The sequence below is a fragment of the Solea senegalensis genome, linkage group LG1 (assembly GCF_019176455.1).
Source record: "Solea senegalensis isolate Sse05_10M linkage group LG1, IFAPA_SoseM_1, whole genome shotgun sequence".
Classification (NCBI taxonomy): domain Eukaryota; kingdom Metazoa; phylum Chordata; class Actinopteri; order Pleuronectiformes; family Soleidae; genus Solea; species Solea senegalensis.
The window spans coordinates 20874716-20899395 of record NC_058021.1 but is presented as its reverse complement, the minus strand read 5'-3'; the positions used below and the strand labels follow the sequence as shown (position 1 = coordinate 20899395).

At 40.7% G+C, this 24680-nt stretch overlaps 3 protein-coding genes across 7 annotated transcripts; all 3 read left to right on the top strand.

Annotated features, from left to right (window-relative positions):
• Window positions 1-2539: 2539 nt before the first annotated feature.
• On the top strand, window positions 2540-9798 carry LOC122769913 (gastrula zinc finger protein XlCGF8.2DB-like). 3 transcript variants are annotated; one of them, XM_044026808.1, is made up of 2 exons: window positions 2540-2915; window positions 8230-9798. In XM_044026808.1, the coding sequence occupies exons 1-2, from the start codon at window positions 2858-2860 to the stop codon at window positions 9351-9353; spliced, it is 1182 nt and encodes a 393-aa protein (XP_043882743.1). In that variant the 5' UTR covers window positions 2540-2857; the 3' UTR covers window positions 9354-9798. The 3 variants fall into 3 exon arrangements, with proteins under 3 accessions (XP_043882743.1, XP_043882761.1, XP_043882751.1); XM_044026826.1 differs by lacking the exon at window positions 2540-2915 and adding an exon at window positions 3800-3829; XM_044026816.1 differs by lacking the exon at window positions 2540-2915 and adding an exon at window positions 8010-8030.
• Window positions 9799-11383: 1585 nt separating this feature from the next.
• Window positions 11384-18684, top strand: LOC122769929 (gastrula zinc finger protein XlCGF8.2DB-like). Of its 3 annotated transcripts, none has more exons than XM_044026837.1 (2): window positions 11384-11759; window positions 17116-18684. In XM_044026837.1, the coding sequence occupies exons 1-2, from the start codon at window positions 11702-11704 to the stop codon at window positions 18237-18239; spliced, it is 1182 nt and encodes a 393-aa protein (XP_043882772.1). In that variant the 5' UTR covers window positions 11384-11701; the 3' UTR covers window positions 18240-18684. The 3 variants fall into 3 exon arrangements, with proteins under 3 accessions (XP_043882772.1, XP_043882791.1, XP_043882782.1); XM_044026856.1 differs by lacking the exon at window positions 11384-11759 and adding an exon at window positions 12629-12673; XM_044026847.1 differs by lacking the exon at window positions 11384-11759 and adding an exon at window positions 16896-16916.
• Window positions 18685-20263: 1579 nt separating this feature from the next.
• Window positions 20264-23565, top strand: LOC122769994 (zinc finger protein 239-like). The gene is made up of 2 exons (XM_044026936.1): window positions 20264-20627; window positions 21425-23565. The coding sequence occupies exon 2, from the start codon at window positions 21469-21471 to the stop codon at window positions 22459-22461; it is 993 nt and encodes a 330-aa protein (XP_043882871.1). The 5' UTR covers window positions 20264-20627; window positions 21425-21468; the 3' UTR covers window positions 22462-23565.
• The last annotated feature ends 1115 nt before the right edge of the window (window positions 23566-24680 follow it).

Here is a 24680-nt window from a genome sequence, read left to right as displayed (position 1 = left end):
ACAAATATGTTTAATTAGGACGTGTCAGAATGGTCAGTTATGACCTCTATGTGACCTTTTCTTAACAATGTGTGTGTTTGTACGTCGCTGACTAAATACGGCGACCGCTGGCCACAGTCCGATGTGAAGTGGTGCGAACACACAAACACACGTTTGCTGACTTTATCCGGCACATTAGCTTCATATATAAAATCCTCTGTAAAACACTGTGCTCCACTGTGCAGCCACCAACAGCACACTTGTCCCTCCGCGTTGACATAATACCGCTCTTCCTCCCTCGCCTGCACTCTCGCAGGGACAAGGTGGAGCTAAGGTGGAGCTCTCCAAGTAAACTTACTGGTGGGCGGTAACATTTGCGGTGAAATGCGCATGCTGCCGTCATAAGTGCAGGGAATTCAACATGGAGTGTTTTATCGCCTATACTTACACTAAGGGGAACCACGAAAACATGACTGAGTATTCTTTTTCCACACTTTGGCGACTGGTAGGGCCTCCAGAGTCCCAAATATAAGTACTGAAATGGTTAAAATTTTGCATAATATGTCCCCTTTAAGGCAGAACAGCCAATCATCAGCTGGTCACACTCAAAGCCCGTGTCATGTTTGAGGCAACAACATATATTAAAATATTGTCATATCGCCCAGCCCTAGTGGACAGCGTCCGTAAGTACTTCTGTTATTTAGTTATTTTTCAAAAAAACAAACTCAAACATAAACATGTTATCAACAACTTACTGAATTCATCCGTACGTTCAAATGTGTTGAGATTAACCTCAGTAACACAAAGTGACCACATGAGGCAGCACTGGACCAGCGGCTCACATAGGTATACTTTAGTTTTTCCCGTGTTAGAAATATAGCAAAAAAGACATTGTTTTTATAATGAGAAACATTTTATCCATGTCATATTTTGTACTTTCTGATACAGTGATTTTATCATGTGTTTATATATGTTTATTTATATTCACTGCCTGGCCAAAAAAAAGTCGCCCCCTAAAAAAAAGGTTCACCGCCTTTAGCTTTGATTACGGCACTCATTCACTGTGGCATTGTTTCCATAAGCTACTGCAAAGCCTTCTCCAGCACATCCCAAAGACTCTCAATGGGGTTCAGGTCTGGACTCTGTGGTGAAAATGATGTCTCATGCTCCCTGAACCACTCTTTCACTATTTGAGCCTGATGAATCCTGGCATTGTCATCTTGGAATATGCTCATGTCATCAGGGAAGAAACAAATGCATTGATGGAATAATCTGGTCATTCATTATATTCAGGTAGTCAGCTGACCTCATTCTTTGGTCACATGATGTTGCTGAACCTAGACCTGACCAACTGCAGCAACCTCTTACCTGTTTGCTTAGTTAAATCCAGGTGGTGACTTTTATTTTGGCCAGGCAGTGTATGTATATACATATATACGTATATATGTATATATATATATATATATATATGCAGTTGAAACCAGAAGTTTACATACACTTTACAAAAAGACAATCACTTTTCCTGTTTTAGGTCCGTTAGGATATGTATGTATATATATATATAAATATACTGCATACATATAATGTAGCATTATAGAAATATTTGTCATTTACCTCACATGTGCATTTATTTTATTGGAAACATTGATTGTTATTATTTATATAAAATAACAATAGACAGAGAAAATATATAAGATTTAAAAAAGTGTTTATGAAAATACTCCGTAAGAAAATGAATGTAAAACATGTTTGTAGAAATAATAACAAATTAAAATGATCATTGTGTTACTTTAATAACAAATGTCTTTATTTGACTCTAAATATTGTCACGGGACATCTACTTTAGCTAATTAGCATACAGTCATCTACACCAGGGACAATAAAGGGACAAATGCATCAGTGTCGGTCGATGTGGACGTGTGTGGACCAGTGAGAGTATAAAACAAATCTAAAGTTGATAAACAGGAGAAGATAAAAAATAAACTAAAGATCAAATTTTCAGTAAAAAGACACAAAAATAATTGAACAAAAACAAAAAGTAGACGCAAGAAAACTCAAAATCACATTTAAACATCGTACAAACATCAACGTTTTTTGAGTTTTTATTTCTGTCTTGAGCTTCAGGAAATGTGGATTTATGAATGAATGAGGAATCAGGCAAAAAGTAAGAAAAAAATCATCACAGTCGTTTTTTCTGTGACAAAATGACCTTTTTAAACCAATAAATAAAACTAATACAATAAACTGGTATTCAACTGTTTTCCACCACAGGTCAGAGGTCAGTCGCCACTGTCCTCCTTTAACTGATGTGGTCCAGCAGCTTCTTCTTCATCATCATTATCATCATTCCAGTTCTTACTCACTTTTAAACCACAATAAAAACAAGTGATGATAATAATTTAAATAATTAAACAAACACACACTCTCTCACACTCACTCTCTCACTCACACTCTCTCACACACTCACTTTGTTTTGTGTAAATAAAAAAACAATCTTTGTGTTAAGAATAATTAAAAAAAAAACAGTGGACACTTTTGACCCTGGTGAGTTTCCGTCCGCGCTGTGGGCGGGGCCGTGTGCGCGGACGGTACTTCCGTGTTTATTCGGGATGACGCTAACAACAAACTGTAGCGAGTCTGTCTTTAAAGTCACGCGTTTTTAACTTATTTACGTCACGTTTTCAAATACGGAACCGCTGCTAATGCAGGCTAACACTGTTAGCATCGGTGAATGTGTTCCGCATCGAGCGCGTTGGCTTCTGTTAGCTCCCGTTAGCTTCGGTTAGCTCACACAGCTGCTGTAAACAGAATAGGTGAAGCTGGACAGGAACTTCCGGTCAGTGTTAGCCGTTAGCTTGGCTCAAAGCTAACGAACAGAATGATGAAGCAGGAGCGACTGCGTGAAAACAGACGCCCTCCAGCAGACTGTTCTACAGGTGACTATTTGAATGATAACCTATTTTGTTTGCTAACATGGACTGACTATGACGTCATCGATTGTTGATTATCACTTATCTAAGTGTTTGTTCTTGTTCAAAACTTTATTAACAAAGATTTGTGATGATCACGTGATTCGTATTTAGTTTATTAGTTTATACATAATGTTTTTATGTAAATGCTGTTTGTGTATGTGGTTGGCATGAGGGTGAATGTGGCTGAATGAGGGTGAACGTGGATGAATGTTAAACACTTCATAAATGAGACTAACAGAAACTTTAATATTGTGTGCATTTGGACTATCTGGGTATCTCATAGGACTACTGGAATTAAGCTTAAGTATCACTTCTGTAGGTCTTATTTGGTTGCTATTTTATCTAACTGTGTTGCTTGACTTTAGTGACTTTTGACTTGTCTGTTTAGTTAAGGTGATAGTTGTTTAAGATATTTTGTCTGCTAGGTCAAAGACAAAGTTGTTATTGTTGCTGTTTTGACCTAGTTTCTATTGAGCCATCACCTGGGGGGTATTCCATCAACGTAGCTAAGAATTGCCAGACTTGGGTGTAAGCTTGAAGCTTGACTAAGCTCCACCTCCCAATCTAGCTCCAAGCCGTTCCATCAAGTGAAATCACCTGGCTCTACCTGACGCTTAGTCAAGCCTCAACTGTTAAGCCTCAACTTGTGCACGCCCACAGGGAAAATAAAAAGCCCATTCTAGTCGAGCACGGAAACTGTGAAAAATGCCGAAAAGCAAGGGAAAAGAGCGTGCAGAGATGTTATCTGCAGCGGAGCAAACCCTCCTCATGGAGGTATATGATGATTACAGCCAAAAAATCTGAATGAAGGGCAATACCGCGGCAATCAATAAAGCGAGGGATGTGGCGTGGCAGAATATTGGCGACCGGTTGAATGCGTAAGTGACAAAGAAAATGAAGTATTTCAGCATCATCATGTTTTATAAATCCTCCATCAAAGGGACAAAATATATGGAGACAATAATCTACCAATTGATTTCTTGATGGTTTTTGTTTTAAACTAATCAATTATGTGGATCTATTAATGCAACCAAATCCCTACAATTAAAAGGAAAAGACAACCCTAATAAGTAACATTCATATGAACATAATTAAAATAGCATTATTGTTTCACTGCAATTTATGTGAAATTCTCCATATTTTATCATTTGGCAGCCCTAGTACTAATGTTAGAAAGTGATATTCATCACATTTATCAACTCAATGTTATGCAAATCGATGGGATAGCTTTCATTTATTTCCTGCATGGCCAATTGTATAGAATTGATATCATTTTCATTTAAGCCTGTCATTTTTACATGCTGTATTTTGTCCCAGATGCTATATGTTGAATTGTTGTATTTTCATTTTATTTTATGTAAAGCACTTTGAATCACCTTGTGCTAAAATGTACTATATAAAGTTGCCTTGCCTACATTTTTGATAATAATAGGCTACATTTAATCAAAGTATTTTACATGACTCATCACATTTATCATACAATTGATGGTAGATTATTACATGAAGAAATGCAATGTTGGTTATCATTCTATAGGAAATAATCATATGACAGATCTATTGATTATTTATCTAGAATCATTTAGCAAATCAAGCAATTCAATGGAAACGAGGACCCCTATTACAGTAAGTGAATGCAGGTGACAGCAAATCAATCATCTATCTCCTATCAATCAGAGGCCCTAACCCTTGTTACATCAAAAGAATGATGTTCTCTTTAAATTTCCTTTTATTATATTTTTTTGCTAATTAGTTTAATTTTGTATTTATTTGTGTCTTATTTTTTATTATATTTTATTTTGGTGATAATGTTCTTTCATGTACTTATAGATAATATATAATTATTAGTATAAATAATTTCTTTAATACATTTTATTATATATTTTATGTTTTACATATTATTTTATCATTCCATGACAGTTGTGTGTGTCTCTGTTTCTGTCTATTGGACATTCTTTGATCATAGATGGTGCTAAGCTTCACTTTTAGCCTGCTACAGACCAGGTTTGCCCAGCAGCATAAGTTACCATGGTTACTTGGCTGGCATTCACATTAGCCACCTTGGTGGAACAGGGTTGAGGCTCAGATTGATGGAACGGAAACCTGAGCCACAGTTATGGCTTAGCCATGGTTGAGGCTTAGCCAGAGTCATAGTTTCCATGGTTACTGAGTTGGGGCTAATCTCAGCCTCTTTGATGGAACCGAATTCTCACTCATATTAGCCAGACTTGGCCATTTAAGCTTGGCTTTGCCTTTAGCCTGCTTGATGGAATACCCCCCAGGTGAGAGGTTTCACTGGCTACAGGGGAGTGGCCAACACAGCTGTAACCAATCAGCCCCTAATCAGCTTCACTGAAGTATCATTGGCTAGAGGGAGTGGCCACTCAGCTGCAATCAATCAGCACCTAATCAGGTGTCTTTTAAAAAGCAGCACCCACTTTGAAGCGGCAGCTTCAGCGGCAGACTCCTTAGACGAAGACTCAGGAAGACAAAGACAAAGGAGTCTAAACCGGAGTCAAGACTCAGGAAGACAAAGACAAAGGAGTCTAAACCGGAGTCTAACAAGGAGGCTAATGAGGCTAAGTACCTGTCTGCAAGTGTTTTGTCTACTTTTTCACATATGTGCCTTTTTTCCATTCCTGTTCATGTCTCTTCTCATAGATATTACAAACCTCACAATCATTCACAGCACCACCGTAACCTTTCCTCACTTATCTATCCCACCCGCTCCACACACATCCAACACCTTGTTGCAGGGGGCCTGTGGAACTGCCAGTCAGCTACCCGCAAGACTGAGTTCATCTCTGGCTTTGCTACTGAGCAATGTCTGGACTTCCTTGCTCTCACTGAGACTTGGATAACACCCTCCAACACAGCCACCCCTGTGGCTCTCTCCTCCACCCACACACCCAGATCCACTGGAAGAGGTGGCGGGACAGGTCTGCTCATCAACCCCAACTGGACTTTCACTCTTTACCCACTGCCTCACTTCTCTTCACAGTCGTTTGAATTTCATGCTGTAACTATAACTCACCCAGTAAAACTCATCATTGTTGTCATCTACCGTCCACCAGGCCCATTGGGACACTTTTTGGAGGAACTAGATGTCCTCCTCTCAAACATCCCTGAAAATGGTCCACCACTTGTTCTTCTTGGTGACTTCAACATCCAGTCAGAGAAGTCATCTGATCTACTTCTTCTTCTTTCATCTCTTTCTCTCTCACTTGCTCCTTCTCCACCAACTCACAGAGCTGGCAACCACCTTGACCTCATCTTCACCAGAAACTGCTCCACCTCCGACCTCAAGGTAACCCCACTTCATGTCTCTGATCATTTCTTCATTTCCTACTCTCTCCCACTCTCCCAATCTGATGATCTCATCTCATCAGATATTGAACTTGTCCGTCGTAACATTCGCTCTCTCTCTCCTTCCTCTCTGTCCTCAACTGTTCTATCAGCACTTCCTTCAACTGACTCCTTCTCCCTCATGCATCCCAACTCTGCCACAGACACCTTCCTCTCTACTCTGTCCTCCTCTCTTGACTCTCTCTGTTCTCTTACTTCCCGGCGGGTTCGTAAGTCCTCCCCAGCCCAGTCTGACTGCTTTCCTATCACTCTCTTCTCTCCACCTTCACTGCCTCTATCTCTGCAGCCAAACAATCTTTCTCTCAAGACTTAAATCCTCTTTCTCTCAGACTTAAATCCTCTTTCTCTAACCCCAAAAAACTTTTCTCTATCTTCTCTAACCTCCTTGATCCCCCCACCCCCCCTCCTCCTTCCTCCCTTCTACCAATTCACTTTGTCAACTACTTCACAAAAAAGGTAGATGACATTCGCTCTTCTTTCTCAACCCCACCTCCTGATCTCACCACTCTACCAACCACACATTCAGCTCCTTCTCTATCCTCTTTCTCTCCTCTATCTCAGGATCAAGTTCTTTCCCTAATAACCTGCCCCACCTCCCGCCCCCTTGACCCTATCCCCTCTCACCTTCTTCAGTCAATTGCTTCTGATCTTCTTCCTTTCCTCACCCACCTCATTAACACATCTCTATCATCTGGTTGCTTTCCGGACTCTTTTAAAGAGGCCAGAGTGACCCCCCTCCTTAAAAAAAACCCTTGACCCGTCTGAAGTAAATAACTACAGACCTGTCTCTCTTCTTCCTTTTCTCTCCAAAACTCTAGAGCGTGCTATCTTTAATCAACTCTCATCCTACCTTCACCAGAACAACCTTCTTGATCCTCTTCAGTCTGGTTTTAAAGCAGGTCACTCGACCGAAACTGCACTTCTTGCTGTCACTGAGCAACTCCACACTGCCAGGGCTGCCTCTCTCTCCTCTGTGCTCATCCTCTTGGACCTTTCTGCAGCGTTTGACACAGTTAACCACCAGATCCTTACTTCCTCCCTTCAAGAACTAGGTGTCTCAGACTCTGCACTTACCCTACTCTCGTCCTATCTTCAAAACCGAACATACAGAGTAACCTGGAGAGGATCCGTGTCGGAACCCTGTCCTCTAGCTACTGGGGTCCCTCAGGGTTCTGTCTTGGGCCCTCTCCTCTTCTCTCTATACACCAACTCTCTTGGTTCGGGTATTCACTCTCAAGGTTTTTCCTATCACAGCTACGCCGATGACACCCAACTCATTCTCTCTTTTCCCAGCTCCGACACACGTAGCAGAACAGATCTCCGCTTGTCTGACTGACATCTCTCGGTGGACGTCTGACCATCATCTGAAACTCAATCTCGACAAGACTAAGTTTCTTTTTCTCCCACCATAGACCTAACGATCACCCTCGACAACTCTGTGGTAAATCCTTCTCATACCGCAAGGAACCTGGGTGTGACACTTGATGACCATCTCTCCCTCACTGCCAACATTGCTGCAACAGCTCCACTCCGCTCTGCATCGGCAAACCGGCTCGCTGCCCCATCACTGAGAGGATCGCAGAGGCACTCGCAGAACTCAAGACTGTTCACTGTCCTCGCTCCCAAATTAACTCGACTAAAAACACATTTCTTCCGACTCTACCTCGACTAAAACGACAAAAAAAAAAAACTGCACTGCAAAAAAAATGCACTTTTGTAAGTCGCTTTGGATAAAAGCGTCTGCTAAATGACATTTAATGTAATGTAATGATTAATCAACACATTTATTGTTATTGTTGCTTGAGCTGAGTTTCACTGAGATGTTTCTCTTCTTCACTTGTGACTCAGGTGAAAAACAGCAGGTGTTTTTTTTCTCAGTGTTTTTATTTCCTGTGTGTGTGTTTGTCTCCTGCAGACGGCCAACATCTGCTGCTGATCAAAGAAGAGCTTCACACTGAGATGATGACCCGTCCAGATCAGGAGGAGCCAGAGAATCCTCACATTAAAGAGGAACAGGAAGATCTCTGGACCAATCAGGAGGAAGAGCAGCTTCATGACACGGAGGAGGCTGATGATGGAAAGTTCTCACTCACTGTTGTTCAAGTGAAAACTGAAGATGACCCAGAGAGTCCTGACATCAAAGAGGAACAGGAAGATCTCTGGACCAATCAGGAGGTCCATGGCAACAAGTTCTCACTCTCTATTGTCCACGTGAAGACGGAAGACGATGAGGACGAACCTCAGTCCTCACAGCTTCAGGACAGCAGAGAAGCAGAGCCTCCAGACACTGATGGAGATGATCATCTTCACTCCGATAAAGAAGACAACAAGACTTCAGACTCGTGTGAGACTGAAGACAGTGAGGATTATGAGAAGGAGACCAGAGCTCCTGACCAACGTCAGCCTCACAGACACAAACAGAGAGTTTCTACAGGACAGAAACCGCCTGTCTGCGACGTCTGTGGGAAAAGATTCACAACAAAGAGTGAAGTTAAGAGACACATGGTGGTCCACACTGGAGAGAAACCAATTTCCTGTGAAATTTGTGGGAAAATATTTACACAAAACAGTTCTTTGACGACACACATGGTGGTTCACACTGGAGAGAAACCGTTTCCCTGTGATGTTTGTGGGAAAAGATTCACACAGAAAGGTACTCTTGATGTACATATGCTGATCCACACAGGAGAGAAACCATACATCTGTGGTGTCTGTGGGAAAAGATTTATAACAAAGAGTGATGTTAAGAGACACATGGTTGTCCACACCGGAGAGAAACCGTGCAGCTGTGATGTTTGTGGGAAAAGATTTATGACAAAGAGTGATGTTAAGAGACACATGATGGTCCACACCGGAAAGAAACCGTTTCACTGTGACGTCTGTGGGAAAGGATTCATAATCAGTTGTAGCCTGAAGAGCCACATGTGGCGCCACACCGGAGAGAAACCGTTTCACTGTGACGTCTGTGGGAAGAAATTCACTCACAAACGTTCTCTCAACATCCACATGACAAATCAACATGTTTCGTTAACCGCGTAGACGACGTCGATGTTTCTGACTTCATCATGTTCATTTCAAGTATTTCAACTCTAGTGTCTGTCATGGACATTAGGGCTGGACGATATGGACTAAAAGTTATATTTTTTACACGAGTTATCGCCCAGCCCTAGTGGACAACGTCTGAAAGTACTTCTGTTATTTAGTAGTATTTTCAAACGTACTCAAACATAAACATGTTATCAACAACTTACTGAATTCATCCTTACGTTCAAATGTGTTGAGATTAACCTCAGTAACACAAAGTGACCACATGAGGCAGCACTGGACCAGCGGCTCACATAGGTATACTTTAGTTTTTCTCGTGTTCGTTTTTATAATGAGAAACATTTTATCCATGTCATATTTTGTACTTTCTGATACAGTGATTTTATCATGTGTTTATATATGTTTATTTATATTCACTGCCTGGCCAAAAAAAAGTCGCCCCCTAAAAAAAAGGTTCACCGCCTTTAGCTTTGATTACGGCACTCATTCACTGTGGCATTGTTTCCATAAGCTACTGCAAAGCCTTCTCCAGCACATCCCAAAGACTCTCAATGGGGTTCAGGTCTGGACTCTGTGGTGAAAATGATGTCTCATGCTCCCTGAACCACTCTTTCACTATTTGAGCCTGATGAATCCTGGCATTGTCATCTTGGAATATGCTCATGTCATCAGGGAAGAAACAAATGCATCGATGGAATAATCTGGTCATTCATTATATTCAGGTAGTCAGCTGACCTCATTCTTTGGTCACATGATGTTGCTGAACCTAGACCTGACCAACTGCAGCAACCTCTTACCTGTTTGCTTAGTTAAATCCAGGTGGTGACTTTTATTTTGGCCAGGCAGTGTATGTATATACATATATACGTATATATGTATATATACATATATACGTATATATGTATATATATATATATAAATGCTGTTGAAACCAGAAGTTTACATACACTTTACAAAAAGACAATCACTTTTCCTGTTTTAGGTCTGTTAGGATATGTATGTATATATATATAAATATACTGCATACATATACTGTATATACATATAATGTAGCATTATAGAAATATTTGTCATTTACCTCACATGTGCATTTATTTTATTGGAAACATTGATTGTTATTATTTATGTAAAATAACAATAGACAGAGAAAATATATAAGATTTAAAAAAGTGTTTATGAAAATACTCCGTAAGAAAATGAATGTAAAACATGTTTGTAGAAATAACAAATTAAAATGATCATTGTGTTACTTTAATAACAAATGTCTTTATTTGACTCTAAATGTTGTCACGGGACATCTACTTTAGCTAATTAGCATACAGTCATCTACACCAGGGACAATAAAGGGACAAATGCATCAGTGTCGATCGATGTGGACGTGTGTGGACCAGTGAGAGTATAAAACAAATCTAAAGTTGATAAACAGGAGAAGATAAGAAAGAATAAACTAAAGATCAAATTTTCAGTAAAAAGACACAAAAATAATTGAACAAAAACAAAAAGTAGACGCAAGAAAACTCAAAATCACATTTAAACATCGTACAAACATCAACGTTTTTTGAGTTTTTATTTCTGTCTTGAGCTTCAGGAAATGTGGATTTATGAATGAATGAGGAATCAGGCAAAAAGTAAGAAAAAAATCATCACAGTCGTTTTTTCTGTGACAAAATGACCTTTTTAAACCAATAAATAAAACTAATACAATAAACTGGTGTTCAACTGTTTTCCACCACAGGTCAGAGGTCAGTCGCCACTGTCCTCCTTTAACTGATGTGGTCCAGCAGCTTCTTCTTCATCATCATTATCATCATTCCAGTTCTTACTCACTTTTAAACCACAATAAAAACAAGTGATGATAATAATTTAAATAATTAAACAAACACACAATCTCTCACACTCACTCTCTCACTCACACTCTCTCACACACTCACTTTGTTTTGTGTAAATAAAAAAACAATCTTTGTGTTAAGAATAATTAAAAAAAAAACAGTGGACACTTTTGACCCTGGTGAGTTTCCGTCCGCGCTGTGGGCGGGGCCGTGTGCGCGGACGGTACTTCCGTGTTTATTCGGGATGACGCTAACAACAAACTGTAGCGAGTCTGTCTTTAAAGTCACGCGTTTTTAACTTATTTACGTCACGTTTTCAAATACGGAACCGCTGCTAATGCAGGCTAACACTGTTAGCATCGGTGAATGTGTTCCGCATCGAGCGCGTTGGCTTCTGTTAGCTCCCGTTAGCTTCGGTTAGCTCACACAGCTGCTGTAAACAGAATAGGTGAAGCTGGACAGGAACTTCCGGTCAGTGTTAGCCGTTAGCTTGGCTCAAAGCTAACGAACAGAATGATGAAGCAGGAGCGACTGCGTGAAAACAGACGCCCTCCAGCAGACTGTTCTACAGGTGACTATTTGAATGATAACCTATTTTGTTTGCTAACATGGACTGACTATGACGTCATCGATTGTTGATTATCACTTATCTAAGTGTTTGTTCTTGTTCAAAACTTTATTAACAAAGATTTGTGATGATCACGTGATTCGTATTTAGTTTATTAGTTTATACATAATGTTTTTATGTAAATGCTGTTTGTGTATGTGGTTGGCATGAGGGTGAATGTGGCTGAATGAGGGTGAACGTGGATGAATGTTAAACACTTCATAAATGAGACTAACAGAAACTTTAATATTGTGTGCATTTGGACTATCTGGGTATCTCATAGGACTACTGGAATTAAGCTTAAGTATCACTTCTGTAGGTCTTATTTGGTTGCTATTTTATCTAACTGTGTTGCTTGACTTTAGTGACTTTTGACTTGTCTGTTTAGTTAAGGTGATAGTTGTTTAAGATATTTTGTCTGCTAGGTCAAAGACAAAGTTGTTATTGTTGCTGTTTTGACCTAGTTTCTATTGAGCCATCACCTGGGGGGTATTCCATCAACGTAGCTAAGAATTGCCAGACTTAGGTGTAAGCTTGAAGCTTGACTAAGCTCCACCTCCCAATCTAGCTCCAAGCCGTTCCATCAAGTGAAATCAGCTGGCTCTACCTGACGCTTAGTCAAGCCTCAACTGTTAAGTCTCAACTTGTGCACGCCCACAGGGAAAATAAAAAGCCCATTCTAGTCGAGCACGGAAACTGTGAAAAATGCCGAAAAGCAAGGGAAAAGAGCGTGCAGAGATGTTATCTGCAGCGGAGCAAACCCTCCTCATGGAGGTATATGATGATTACAGCCAAAAAATCTGAATGAAGGGCAATACCGCGGCAATCAATAAAGCAAGGGATGTGGCGTGGCAGAATATTGGCGACCGGTTGAATGCGTAAGTGACAAAGAAAATGAAGTATTTCAGCATCATCATGTTTTATAAATCCTCCATCAAAGGGACAAAATATATGGAGACAATAATCTACCAATTGATTTCTTGATGGTTTTTGTTTTAAACTAATCAATTATGTGGATCTATTAATGCAACCAAATCCCTACAATTAAAAGGAAAAGACAACCCTAATAAGTAACATTCATATGAACATAATTAAAATAGCATTATTGTTTCACTGCAATTTATGTGAAATTCTCCATATTGTATCATTTGGCAGCCCTAGTGGTAATGTTAGAACGTGATATTCATCACATTTATCAACTCAATGTTATGCAAATCGATGGGATAGCTTTCATTTATTTCCTGCATGGCCAATTGTATAGAATTGATATCATTTTCATTTAAGCCCGTCATTTTTACATGCTGTATTTTGTCCCAGATGCTATATGTTGAATTGTTGTATTTTCATTTTATTTTATGTAAAGCACTTTGAATCACCTTGTGCTAAAATGTACTATATAAAGTTGCCTTGCCTACATTTTTCATAATAATAGGCTACATTTAATCAAAGTACTTTACATGACTCATCACATTTATCATACAATTGATGGTAGATTATTACATGAAGAAATGCAATGTTGGTTATCATTCTATAGGAAATAATCATATGACAGATCTATTGATTATTTATCTAGAATCATTTAGCAAATCAAGCAATTCAATGGAAACGAGGACCCCTATTACAGTAAGTGAATGCAGGTGACAGCAAATCAATCATCTATCTCCTATCAATCGGAGGCCCTAACCCTTGTTACATCAAAACAATGATGTTCTCTTTAAATTTCCTTTTATTATATTTTTTTGCTAATTAGTTTAATTTTGTATTTATTTGTGTCTTATTTTTTATTATATTTTATTTTGGTGATAATGTTCTTTCATGTACTTATAGATAATATATAATTATTAGTATAAATAATTTCTTTAATACATTTTATTATATATTTTATGTTTTACATATTATTTTATCATTCCATGACAGTTGTGTGTGTCTCTGTTTCTGTCTATTGGACATTCTTTGATCATAGATGGTGCTAAGCTTCACTTTTAGCCTGCTACAGACCAGGTTTGCCCAGCAGCATAAGTTACCATGGTTACTTGGCTGGCATTCACATTAGCCACCTTGGTGGAACAGGGTTGAGGCTCAGATTGATGGAACGGAAACCTGAGCCACAGTTATGGCTTAGCCATGGTTGAGGCTTAGCCAGAGTCATAGTTTCCATGGTTACTGAGTTGGGGCTAATCTCAGCCTCTTTGATGGAACCGAATTCTCACTCATATTAGCCAGACTTGGCCATTTAAGCTTGGCTTTGCCTTTAGCCTGCTTGATGGAATACCCCCCAGGTGAGAGGTTTCACTGGCTACAGGGGAGTGGCCAACACAGCTGTAACCAATCAGCCCCTAATCAGCTTCACTGAAGTATCATTGGCTAGAGGGAGTGGCCACTCAGCTGCAATCAATCAGCACCTAATCAGGTGTCTTTTAAAAAGCAGCACCCACTTTGAAGCGGCAGCTTCAGCGGCAGACTCCTTAGCCGAAGACTCAGGAAGACAAAGACAAAGGAGTCTAGACCGGAGTCAAGACTCAGGAAGACAAAGACAAAGGAGTCTAAACCGGAGTCAAGACTCAGGAAGACAAAGACAAAGGAGTCTAAACCGGAGTCTAACAAGGAGGCTAATGAGGCTAAGTACCTGTCTGCAAGTGTTTTGTCTACTTTTTCACATATGTGCCTTTTTTCCATTCCTGTTCATGTCTCTTCTCATAGATATTACAAACCTCACAATCACTCACAGCATCACCGTAACCTTTCCTCACTTATCTATCCCACCCGCTCCACACACATCCAACACCTTGTTGCAGGGGGCCTGTGGAACTGCCAGTCAGCTACCCGCAAGACTGAGTTCATCTCTGGCTTTGCTACTGAGCAATGTCTGGACTTCCTTGCTCTCACTGAGACTTGGATAACACCCTCCAACACAGCCACCCCTGTGGCTCTCTCCTCCACCCACACACCCAGATCCACTGGAAGAGGTGGCGGGACAGGTCTGCTCATCAACCCCAACTGGACTTTCACTCTTTACCCACTGCCTCACTTCTCTTCACAGTCGTTTGAATTTCATGCTGTAACTATAACTCACCCAGTAAAACTCATCATTGTTGTCATCTACCGTCCACCAGGCCCATTGGGACACTTTTTGGAGGAACTAGATGTCCTCCTCTCAAACATCCCTGAAAATGGTCCACCACTTGTTCTTCTTGGTGACTTCAACATCCAGTCAGAGAAGTCATCTGATCTACTTCTTCTTCTTTCATCTCTTTCTCTCTCACTTGCTCCTTCTCCACCAACTCACAGAGCTGGCAACCACCTTGACCTCATCTTCACCAGAAACTGCTCCACCTCCGACCTCAAGGTAACCCCACTTCATGTCTCTGATCATTTCTTCATTTCCTACTCTCTCCCACTCTCCCAATCTGATGATCTCATCTCATCAGATATTGAACTTGTCCGTCGTAACATTCGCTCTCTCTCTCCTTCCTCTCTGTCCTCAACTGTTCTATCAGCACTTCCTTCAACTGACTCCTTCTCCCTCATGCATCCCAACTCTGCCACAGACACCTTCCTCTCTACTCTGTCCTCCTCTCTTGACTCTCTCTGTTCTCTTACTTCCCGGCGGGTTCGTAAGTCCTCCCCAGCCCAGTCTGACTGCTTTCCTATCACTCTCTTCTCTCCACCTTCACTGCCTCTATCTCTGCAGCCAAACAATCTTTCTCTCAAGACTTAAATCCTCTTTCTCTCAGACTTAAATCCTCTTTCTCTAACCCCAAAAAACTTTTCTCTATCTTCTCTAACCTCCTTGATCCCCCCACCCCCCCTCCTCCTTCCTCCCTTCTACCAATTCACTTTGTCAACTACTTCACAAAAAAGGTAGATGACATTCGCTCTTCTTTCTCAACCCCACCTCCTGATCTCACCACTCTACCAACCACACATTCAGCTCCTTCTCTATCCTCTTTCTCTCCTCTATCTCAGGATCAAGTTCTTTCCCTAATAACCTGCCCCACCTCCCGCCCCCTTGACCCTATCCCCTCTCACCTTCTTCAGTCAATTGCTTCTGATCTTCTTCCTTTCCTCACCCACCTCATTAACACATCTCTATCATCTGGTTGCTTTCCGGACTCTTTTAAAGAGGCCAGAGTGACCCCCCTCCTTAAAAAAAACCCTTGACCCGTCTGAAGTAAATAACTACAGACCTGTCTCTCTTCTTCCTTTTCTCTCCAAAACTCTAGAGCGTGCTATCTTTAATCAACTCTCATCCTACCTTCACCAGAACAACCTTCTTGATCCTCTTCAGTCTGGTTTTAAAGCAGGTCACTCGACCGAAACTGCACTTCTTGCTGTCACTGAGCAACTCCACACTGCCAGGGCTGCCTCTCTCTCCTCTGTGCTCATCCTCTTGGACCTTTCTGCAGCGTTTGACACAGTTAACCACCAGATCCTTACTTCCTCCCTTCAAGAACTAGGTGTCTCAGACTCTGCACTTACCCTACTCTCGTCCTATCTTCAAAACCGAACATACAGAGTAACCTGGAGAGGATCCGTGTCGGAACCCTGTCCTCTAGCTACTGGGGTCCCTCAGGGTTCTGTCTTGGGCCCTCTCCTCTTCTCTCTATACACCAACTCTCTTGGTTCGGGTATTCACTCTCAAGGTTTTTCCTATCACAGCTACGCCGATGACACCCAACTCATTCTCTCTTTTCCCAGCTCCGACACACGTAGCAGAACAGATCTCCGCTTGTCTGACTGACATCTCTCGGTGGACGTCTGACCATCATCTGAAACTCAATCTCGACAAGACTAAGTTTCTTTTTCTCCCACCATAGACCTAACGATCACCCTCGACAACTCTGTGGTAAATCCTTCTCATACCGCAAGGAACCTGGGTGTGACACTTGATGACCATCTCTCCCTCACTGCCAACATTGCTGCAACAGCTCCACTCCGCTCTGCATCGGCAAACCGGCTCGCTGCCCCATCACTGAGAGGATCGCAGAGGCACTCGCAGAACTCAAGACTGTTCACTGTCCTCGCTCCCAAATTAACTCGACTAAAAACACATTTCTTCCGACTCTACCTCGACTAAAACGACAAAAAAAAAAAACTGCACTGCAAAAAAAATGCACTTTTGTAAGTCGCTTTGGATAAAAGCGTCTGCTAAATGACATTTAATGTAATGTAATGATTAATCAACACATTTATTGTTATTGTTGCTTGAGCTGAGTTTCACTGAGATGTTTCTCTTCTTCACTTGTGACTCAGGTGAAAAACAGCAGGTGTTTTTTTTCTCAGTGTTTTTATTTCCTGTGTGTGTGTTTGTCTCCTGCAGACGGCCAACATCTGCTGCTGATCAAAGAAGAGCTTCACACTGAGATGATGACCCGTCCAGATCAGGAGGAGCCAGAGAATCCTCACATTAAAGAGGAACAGGAAGATCTCTGGACCAATCAGGAGGAAGAGCAGCTTCATGACACGGAGGAGGCTGATGATGGAAAGTTCTCACTCACTGTTGTTCAAGTGAAAACTGAAGATGACCCAGAGAGTCCTGACATCAAAGAGGAACAGGAAGATCTCTGGACCAATCAGGAGGTCCATGGCAACAAGTTCTCACTCTCTATTGTCCACGTGAAGACGGAAGACGATGAGGACGAACCTCAGTCCTCACAGCTTCAGGACAGCAGAGAAGCAGAGCCTCCAGACACTGATGGAGATGATCATCTTCACTCCGATAAAGAAGACAACAAGACTTCAGACTCGTGTGAGACTGAAGACAGTGAGGATTATGAGAAGGAGACCAGAGCTCCTGACCAACGTCAGCCTCACAGACACAAACAGAGAGTTTCTACAGGACAGAAACCGCCTGTCTGCGACGTCTGTGGGAAAAGATTCACAACAAAGAGTGAAGTTAAGAGACACATGGTGGTCCACACTGGAGAGAAACCAATTTCCTGTGAAATTTGTGGGAAAATATTTACACAAAACAGTTCTTTGACGACACACATGGTGGTTCACACTGGAGAGAAACCGTTTCCCTGTGATGTTTGTGGGAAAAGATTCACACAGAAAGGTACTCTTGATGTACATATGCTGATCCACACAGGAGAGAAACCATACATCTGTGGTGTCTGTGGGAAAAGATTTATAACAAAGAGTGATGTTAAGAGACACATGGTTGTCCACACCGGAGAGAAACCGTGCAGCTGTGATGTTTGTGGGAAAAGATTTATGACAAAGAGTGATGTTAAGAGACACATGATGGTCCACACCGGAAAGAAACCGTTTCACTGTGACGTCTGTGGGAAAGGATTCATAATCAGTTGTAGCCTGAAGAGCCACATGTGGCGCCACACCGGAGAGAAACCGTTTCACTGTGACGTCTGTGGGAAGAAATTCACTCACAAACGTTCTCTCAACATCCACATGACAAATCAACATGTTTCGTTAACCGCGTAGACGACGTCGATGTTTCTGACTTCATCATGTTCATTTCAAGTATTTCAACTCTAGTGTCTGTCATGGACATTAGGGCTGGACGATATGGACTAAAAGTTATATTTTTTACACGAGTTATCGCCCAGCCCTAGTGGACAACGTCTGAAAGTACTTCTGTTATTTAGTAGTATTTTCAAACGTACTCAAACATAAACATGTTATCAACAACTTACTGAATTCATCCTTACGTTCAAATGTGTTGAGATTAACCTCAGTAACACAAAGTGACCACATGAGGCAGCACTGGACCAGCGGCTCACATAGGTATACTTTAGTTTTTCTCGTGTTCGTTTTTATAATGAGAAACATTTTATCCATGTCATATTTTGTACTTTCTGATACAGTGATTTTATCATGTGTTTATATATGTTTATTTATATTCACTGCCTGGCCAAAAAAAAGTCGCCCCCTAAAAAAAAGGTTCACCGCCTTTAGCTTTGATTACGGCACTCATTCACTGTGGCATTGTTTCCATAAGCTACTGCAAAGCCTTCTCCAGCACATCCCAAAGACTCTCAATGGGGTTCAGGTCTGGACTCTGTGGTGAAAATGATGTCTCATGCTCCCTGAACCACTCTTTCACTATTTGAGCCTGATGAATCCTGGCATTGTCATCTTGGAATATGCTCATGTCATCAGGGAAGAAACAAATGCATCGATGGAATAATCTGGTCATTCATTATATTCAGGTAGTCAGCTGACCTCATTCTTTGGTCACATGATGTTGCTGAACCTAGACCTGACCAACTGCAGCAACCTCTTACCTGTTTGCTTAGTTAAATCCAGGTGGTGACTTTTATTTTGGCCAGGCAGTGTATGTATATACATATATACGTATATATGTATATATACATATATACGTATATATGTATATATATATATATAAATGCTGTTGAAACCAGAAGTTTACATACACTTTACAAAAAGACAATCACTTTTCCTGTTTTAGGTCTGTTAGGATATGTATGTATATATATATAAATATACTGCATACATATACTGTATATACATATAATGTAGCATTATAGAAATATTTGTCATTTACCTCACATGTGCATTTATTTTATTGGAAACATTGATTGTTATTATTTATGTAAAATAACAATAGACAGAGAAAATATATAAGATTTAAAAAAGTGTTTATGAAAATACTCCGTAAGAAAATGAATGTAAAACATGTTTGTAGAAATAACAAATTAAAATGATCATTGTGTTACTTTAATAACAAATGTCTTTATTTGACTCTAAATGTTGTCACGGGACATCTACTTTAGCTAATTAGCATACAGTCATCTACACCAGGGACAATAAAGGGACAAATGCATCAGTGTCGATCGATGTGGACGTGTGTGGACCAGTGAGAGTATAAAACAAATCTAAAGTTGATAAACAGGAGAAGATAAGAAAGAATAAACTAAAGATCAAATTTTCAGTAAAAAGACACAAAAATAAATGAACAAAAACAAAAAGTAGACGCAAGAAAACTCAAAATCACATTTAAACATCGTACAAACATCAACGTTTTTTGAGTTTTTATTTCTGTCTTGAGCTTCAGGAAATGTGGATTTATGAATGAATGAGGAATCAGGCAAAAAGTAAGAAAAAAATCATCACGGTCATTTTTTCTGTGACAAAATGACCTTTTTAAACCAATAAATAAAACTAATACAATAAACTGGTATTCAACTGTTTTCCACCACAGGTCAGAGGTCAGTCGCCACTGTCCTCCTTTAACTGATGTGGTCCAGCAGCTTCTTCTTCATCATCATTATCATCATTCCAGTTCTTACTCACTTTTAAACCACAATAAAAACAAGTGATGATAATAATTTAAATAATTAAACAAACACACACTCTCTCACACTCACTCTCTCACTCACACTCTCTCACACACTCACTTTGTTTTGTGTAAATAAAAAAACAATCTTTGTGTTAAGAATAATTTTTAAAAAAAAACAGTGGACACTTTTGACCCTGGTGAGTTTCCGTCCGCGCTGTGGGCGGGGCCGTGTGCGCGGACGGTACTTCCGTGTTTATTCGGGATGACGCTAACAACAAACTGTAGCGAGTCTGTCTTTAAAGTCACGCGTTTCTAACTTATTTACGTCACGTTTTCAAATACGGAACCGCTGCTAATGCAGGCTAACACTGTTAGCAGCGGTGAATGTGGTCCGCATCGAGCGCGTTGGCTTCTGTTAGCTCACACAGCTGCTGGAAACAGAATAGGTGAAGCTGGACAGGAACTTACGGTCAGTGTTAGCCGTTAGCTTGGCTCAAAGCTAACGAACAGAATGATGAAGCAGGAGTGACTGCGTGAAAACAGACGCCCTCCAGCAGACTGTTCTACAGGTGACTATTTGAATGATAACATATTTTGTTTGCTAACATGGACTGACGGTGACGTCATCATTTGTGATTATCACTTATCTAAGTGTTTGTTCTTGTTCAAAACTTTATTAACAAAGATTTGTGATGATCACGTGATTCATATTTAGTTTATTTATACATAATGTTTTTATTTAAATGCTGTTTGTGTATGTGGTTGGCATGAGGGTGAATGTGGCTGAATGAGGGTGAACGTGGAGGAACGTTAAACATTTCATAAATGAGACTAACAGAAACTTTAATATTGTGACAAATGAACTCATTTTCTGGGTTTTATTGATTTTTTGGTGAAAATTAAAAATCTAGTTTGCCTCATTCACCCTGTCACTCACTTGATAGTTTGGCTCACAGTTATTATACTTGTGATAAACATTAAAAAGACGTTTATCAACAATAATTAGACTTAATAAAGATCAGTTGTTGATCAGCTGTTGGTTTGGGTGGAGTGGCTCAGTGGTTAAGACCAGTACCCTGTGTGCGAAAGACATCATGGTCGCAATGGTTGCAAGTTTGACTCCATCCCTGGCTGATTGTACTCAATTCCATTGTAAGTCGCTTTTGATAAAAGCGTCTGCTAAATGACATGTAATGTAATGTAATGTTTAATCAACACATTTATTATTATTGTTGCTTGAGCTGAGTTTCACTGAGATGTTTCTCTTCTTCACTTGTGACTCAGGTGAAAAACAGCAGGTGTTTTTTTCTCAGTGTTTTTATTTCCTGTGTGTGTGTGTGTGTGTGTGTGTGTTTGTCTCCTGCAGACGTCCAACATCTGCCGCTGATCAAAGAAGAGCTTCACACTGAGATGATGACCCGTCCAGATCAGGAGGAGCCAAAGAATACTCACATTAAAGAGGAACAGGAAGATCTGTGGACCAATCAGGAGGAAGAGCAGCTTCATGACACGGAGGAGGCTGATGATGGAAAGTTCTCACTCACTGTTCAAGTGAAAACTGAAGATGACCCAGAGAGTCCTGACATCAAAGAGGAACAGGAAGATCTCTGGACCAATCAGGAGGTCCATGGCAACAAGTTCTCGCTCTCTATCGTCCACGTGAAGACGGAAGACGATGAGGACGAACCTCAGTCCTCACAGCTTCAGGACAGCAGAGAGGCAGAGCCTCCAGACACTGATGGAGATGATCATCTTCACTCCGATAAAGAAGACCACGAGACTTCAGACTCGTGTGAGACTGAAGACAGTGAGGATTATGAAAAGGAGACCAGAGCTCCTGACCAACGTCAGCCTCACAGACACAAACAGAGAGTTTCTACAGGAGAGAAACCGCCTGTCTGCGACGTCTGTGGGAAAAGATTCACAACAAAGAGTGAAGTTAAGACACACATGGTGGTCCACACTGGAGAGAAACCGTTTCACTGTGACGTCTGTGGGAAAGGATTCACACGGAAAGGTACTCTTGATGTGCATATGCTGATCCACACAGGAGAGAAACCATTCATCTGTGGTGTCTGTGGGAAAAGATTTATAACAAAGAGTGATGTTAAGAGACACATGGTTGTCCACAGCAGAGAGAAACCGTGCAGCTGTGATGTTTGTGGGAAAAGATTTATGACAAAGAGTGATGTTAAGAGACACATGATGGTCCACACCGGAAAGAAACCGTTTCACTGTGACGTCTGTGGGAAAGGATTCATAATCAGTTGTAGCCTGAAGAGCCACATGTGGCGCCACACCGGAGAGAAACCGTTTCACTGTGACGTCTGTGGGAAGAAATTCACTCACAAACGTTCTCTCAACATCCACATGACAAATCAACATGTTTCGTTAACCGCGTAGACGACGTCGATGTTTCTGACTTCATCATGTTCATTTCAAGTATTTCAACTCTAGTGTCTGTCATGGACATTAGGGCTGGGCGATATGGACTAAAAGTTATATTTTTTACACGAGTTATCGCCCAGCCCTAGTGGACAACGTCTGAAAGTACTTCTGTTATTTAGTAGTATTTTCAAACGTACTCAAACATAAACATGTTATCAACAACTTACTGAATTCATCCTTACGTTCAAATGTGTTGAGATTAACCTCAGTAACACAAAGTGACCACATGAGGCAGCACTGGACCAGCGGCTCACATAGGTATACTTTAGTTTTTCTCGTGTTCGTTTTTATAATGAGAAACATTTTATCCATGTCATATTTTGTACTTTCTGATACAGTGATTTTATCATGTGTTTATATATGTTTATTTATATATATATATATATATACACACAGTGTGTGTGTGTGTATATAATATATATATATATACTGCATACATTTATGTACAGTGGTATGCAAAATTTCGGGCACCCCTGTAAATTTTCAGGATTTTCCTTTATAAATCATTGGTTGTTTGGATAAGAAATTTCAGTTAAATATATCATATAGGACACAAACACAGTGATAATTGAGAAGTGAAATAAAGTTTAGATGATTTACAGAAAGTGTGCTAGAATTATTCAAACAAAATTAGGCATGTGCATACATTTAGGCACCCTTGTCACTTTATTGATTTCAATACCTTTAGCACTGATTATTGGAACTCAGTGACCTTTGACCTCCATACACAGGTGACTCCAATCATGAGAAAGGGTATTTAAGGAGGCCAATTGTAAGTGTTTCTCCTCTTTGCATCTTCTCTGAAGAGTGGCAACATGGGAGCCTCAAAACAACTCTCAAATGACCTGAAAATACAGATACAGAAAGTTATCTCAGAGATTTAAGCTCTCAGTTTCAACTGTAAGGAAGATTGTGAGGAATTGGAAGACCACAGGCACCGTTCTAGTTAAGGCCCGAAGTGGCAGACCAAGAAAAATCTCAGATAAGCATAGGCGAAGGATGGTGAGAACTCGAGCCGGATTAACGCAAAGGCAAACTAGGCAAGTGCCTAGGGCCCGATTGGCAAGGGGCCCAGACAGAGGGACAATCAAAACCTAAAAATGACTTGGTCCGCGTTTCAAGACAATTTACGGTCCTTGTCCTGATGATGCGACGCTGTCAGGGTGTTCTGAGGACAGTCTGCTCCGATCGACAGTCGCGCTGGGGGCAGGTGGGCGGGAGAAGCCGCAGCGAGTGCACATGTCCGCGGCGAGGTCTGGGCTGGGCTCGCTGTAAACCACCTTCGCCCCAAGCCCTTCCAAGCCGATCTAGAGTCGGTTGCGGCGCACCACTGGCGGAGGAAATTTCATGTCAAACTTATGTGTGACAGTGCACTATAGAAATGACTGAAACGTGACTAACACTAATAAGCGTTTTAGTCCAAAAGACTAAAACTAAGACTAAATCTAGAATGGCTTCCAAAAACAACACTGCACAGTAAACCATCCAGAGAAACATCCAGACCAGTGGAGAAAACTGCTGAACAGTCCAGACCAGGAGCTGAATACCAGAACATGGAAGAGAGGTGATGCTTGTCCATGAAAATAAACCTCTTAACCACAACAGCACAGTTTCTCTTACTGCACATTTGATTGGTCTTTGTATATTTGACTACCTATTAAACTATTCAATTTAATCAACACATTTAACTAAGATTTTCTGCAAAATGCAATAGCTTACAACATTTATCTTATTTGCTTATTTTCTTGTTTACATAGCAATGCTGACACCTATTGATGCTTTACTGGTACTACTGCCTTAACAATGACACTCACAATGGATAAGATAAGGATCATTTAATAGCATTTAATAAAGCCTTGTAGTAAGGTATAAATACGGTAATAAAAATCAAAAAATAGTCTGATAGACTGTTTAATATACGACACATGACTTATTTTGACATACAAAGAACCAACTCGTAAGCAAAGACTACGCTATGTAAAATGTGAATTCACTTTTATTAGTAACTTTGGTAAGTTTCAGATTTCAATTCATAAATAACATCGATGGGGGGGGGGCAAAACATACAGTCTGCCTATTATAGCCCATTTATTTAATCCGGCTCTGGTGAGAACAGTCACAGTCAACCCACAGACCAGGTCCAAACACCTACAACGTCATCTGGCTGCAGATGG

Bases quoted from the DNA above. Each gene is read 5' to 3' on its own strand.
- LOC122769929 (XM_044026837.1), top strand. From the start codon at position 11,702: ATGATGAAGCAGGAGCGACTGCGTGAAAACAGACGCCCTCCAGCAGAC. The intron at 11,760-17,115 runs GTGACTATTTGA...TGTCTCCTGCAG, and splicing joins TCCAGCAGACTGTTCTACAG to ACGGCCAACATCTGCTGCTG.
- LOC122769994 (XM_044026936.1), top strand. From the start codon at position 21,469: ATGATGACCCGTCCAGATCAGGAGGAGCCAAAGAATACTCACATTAAA.
- LOC122769913 (XM_044026808.1), top strand. From the start codon at position 2,858: ATGATGAAGCAGGAGCGACTGCGTGAAAACAGACGCCCTCCAGCAGAC. The intron at 2,916-8,229 runs GTGACTATTTGA...TGTCTCCTGCAG, and splicing joins TCCAGCAGACTGTTCTACAG to ACGGCCAACATCTGCTGCTG.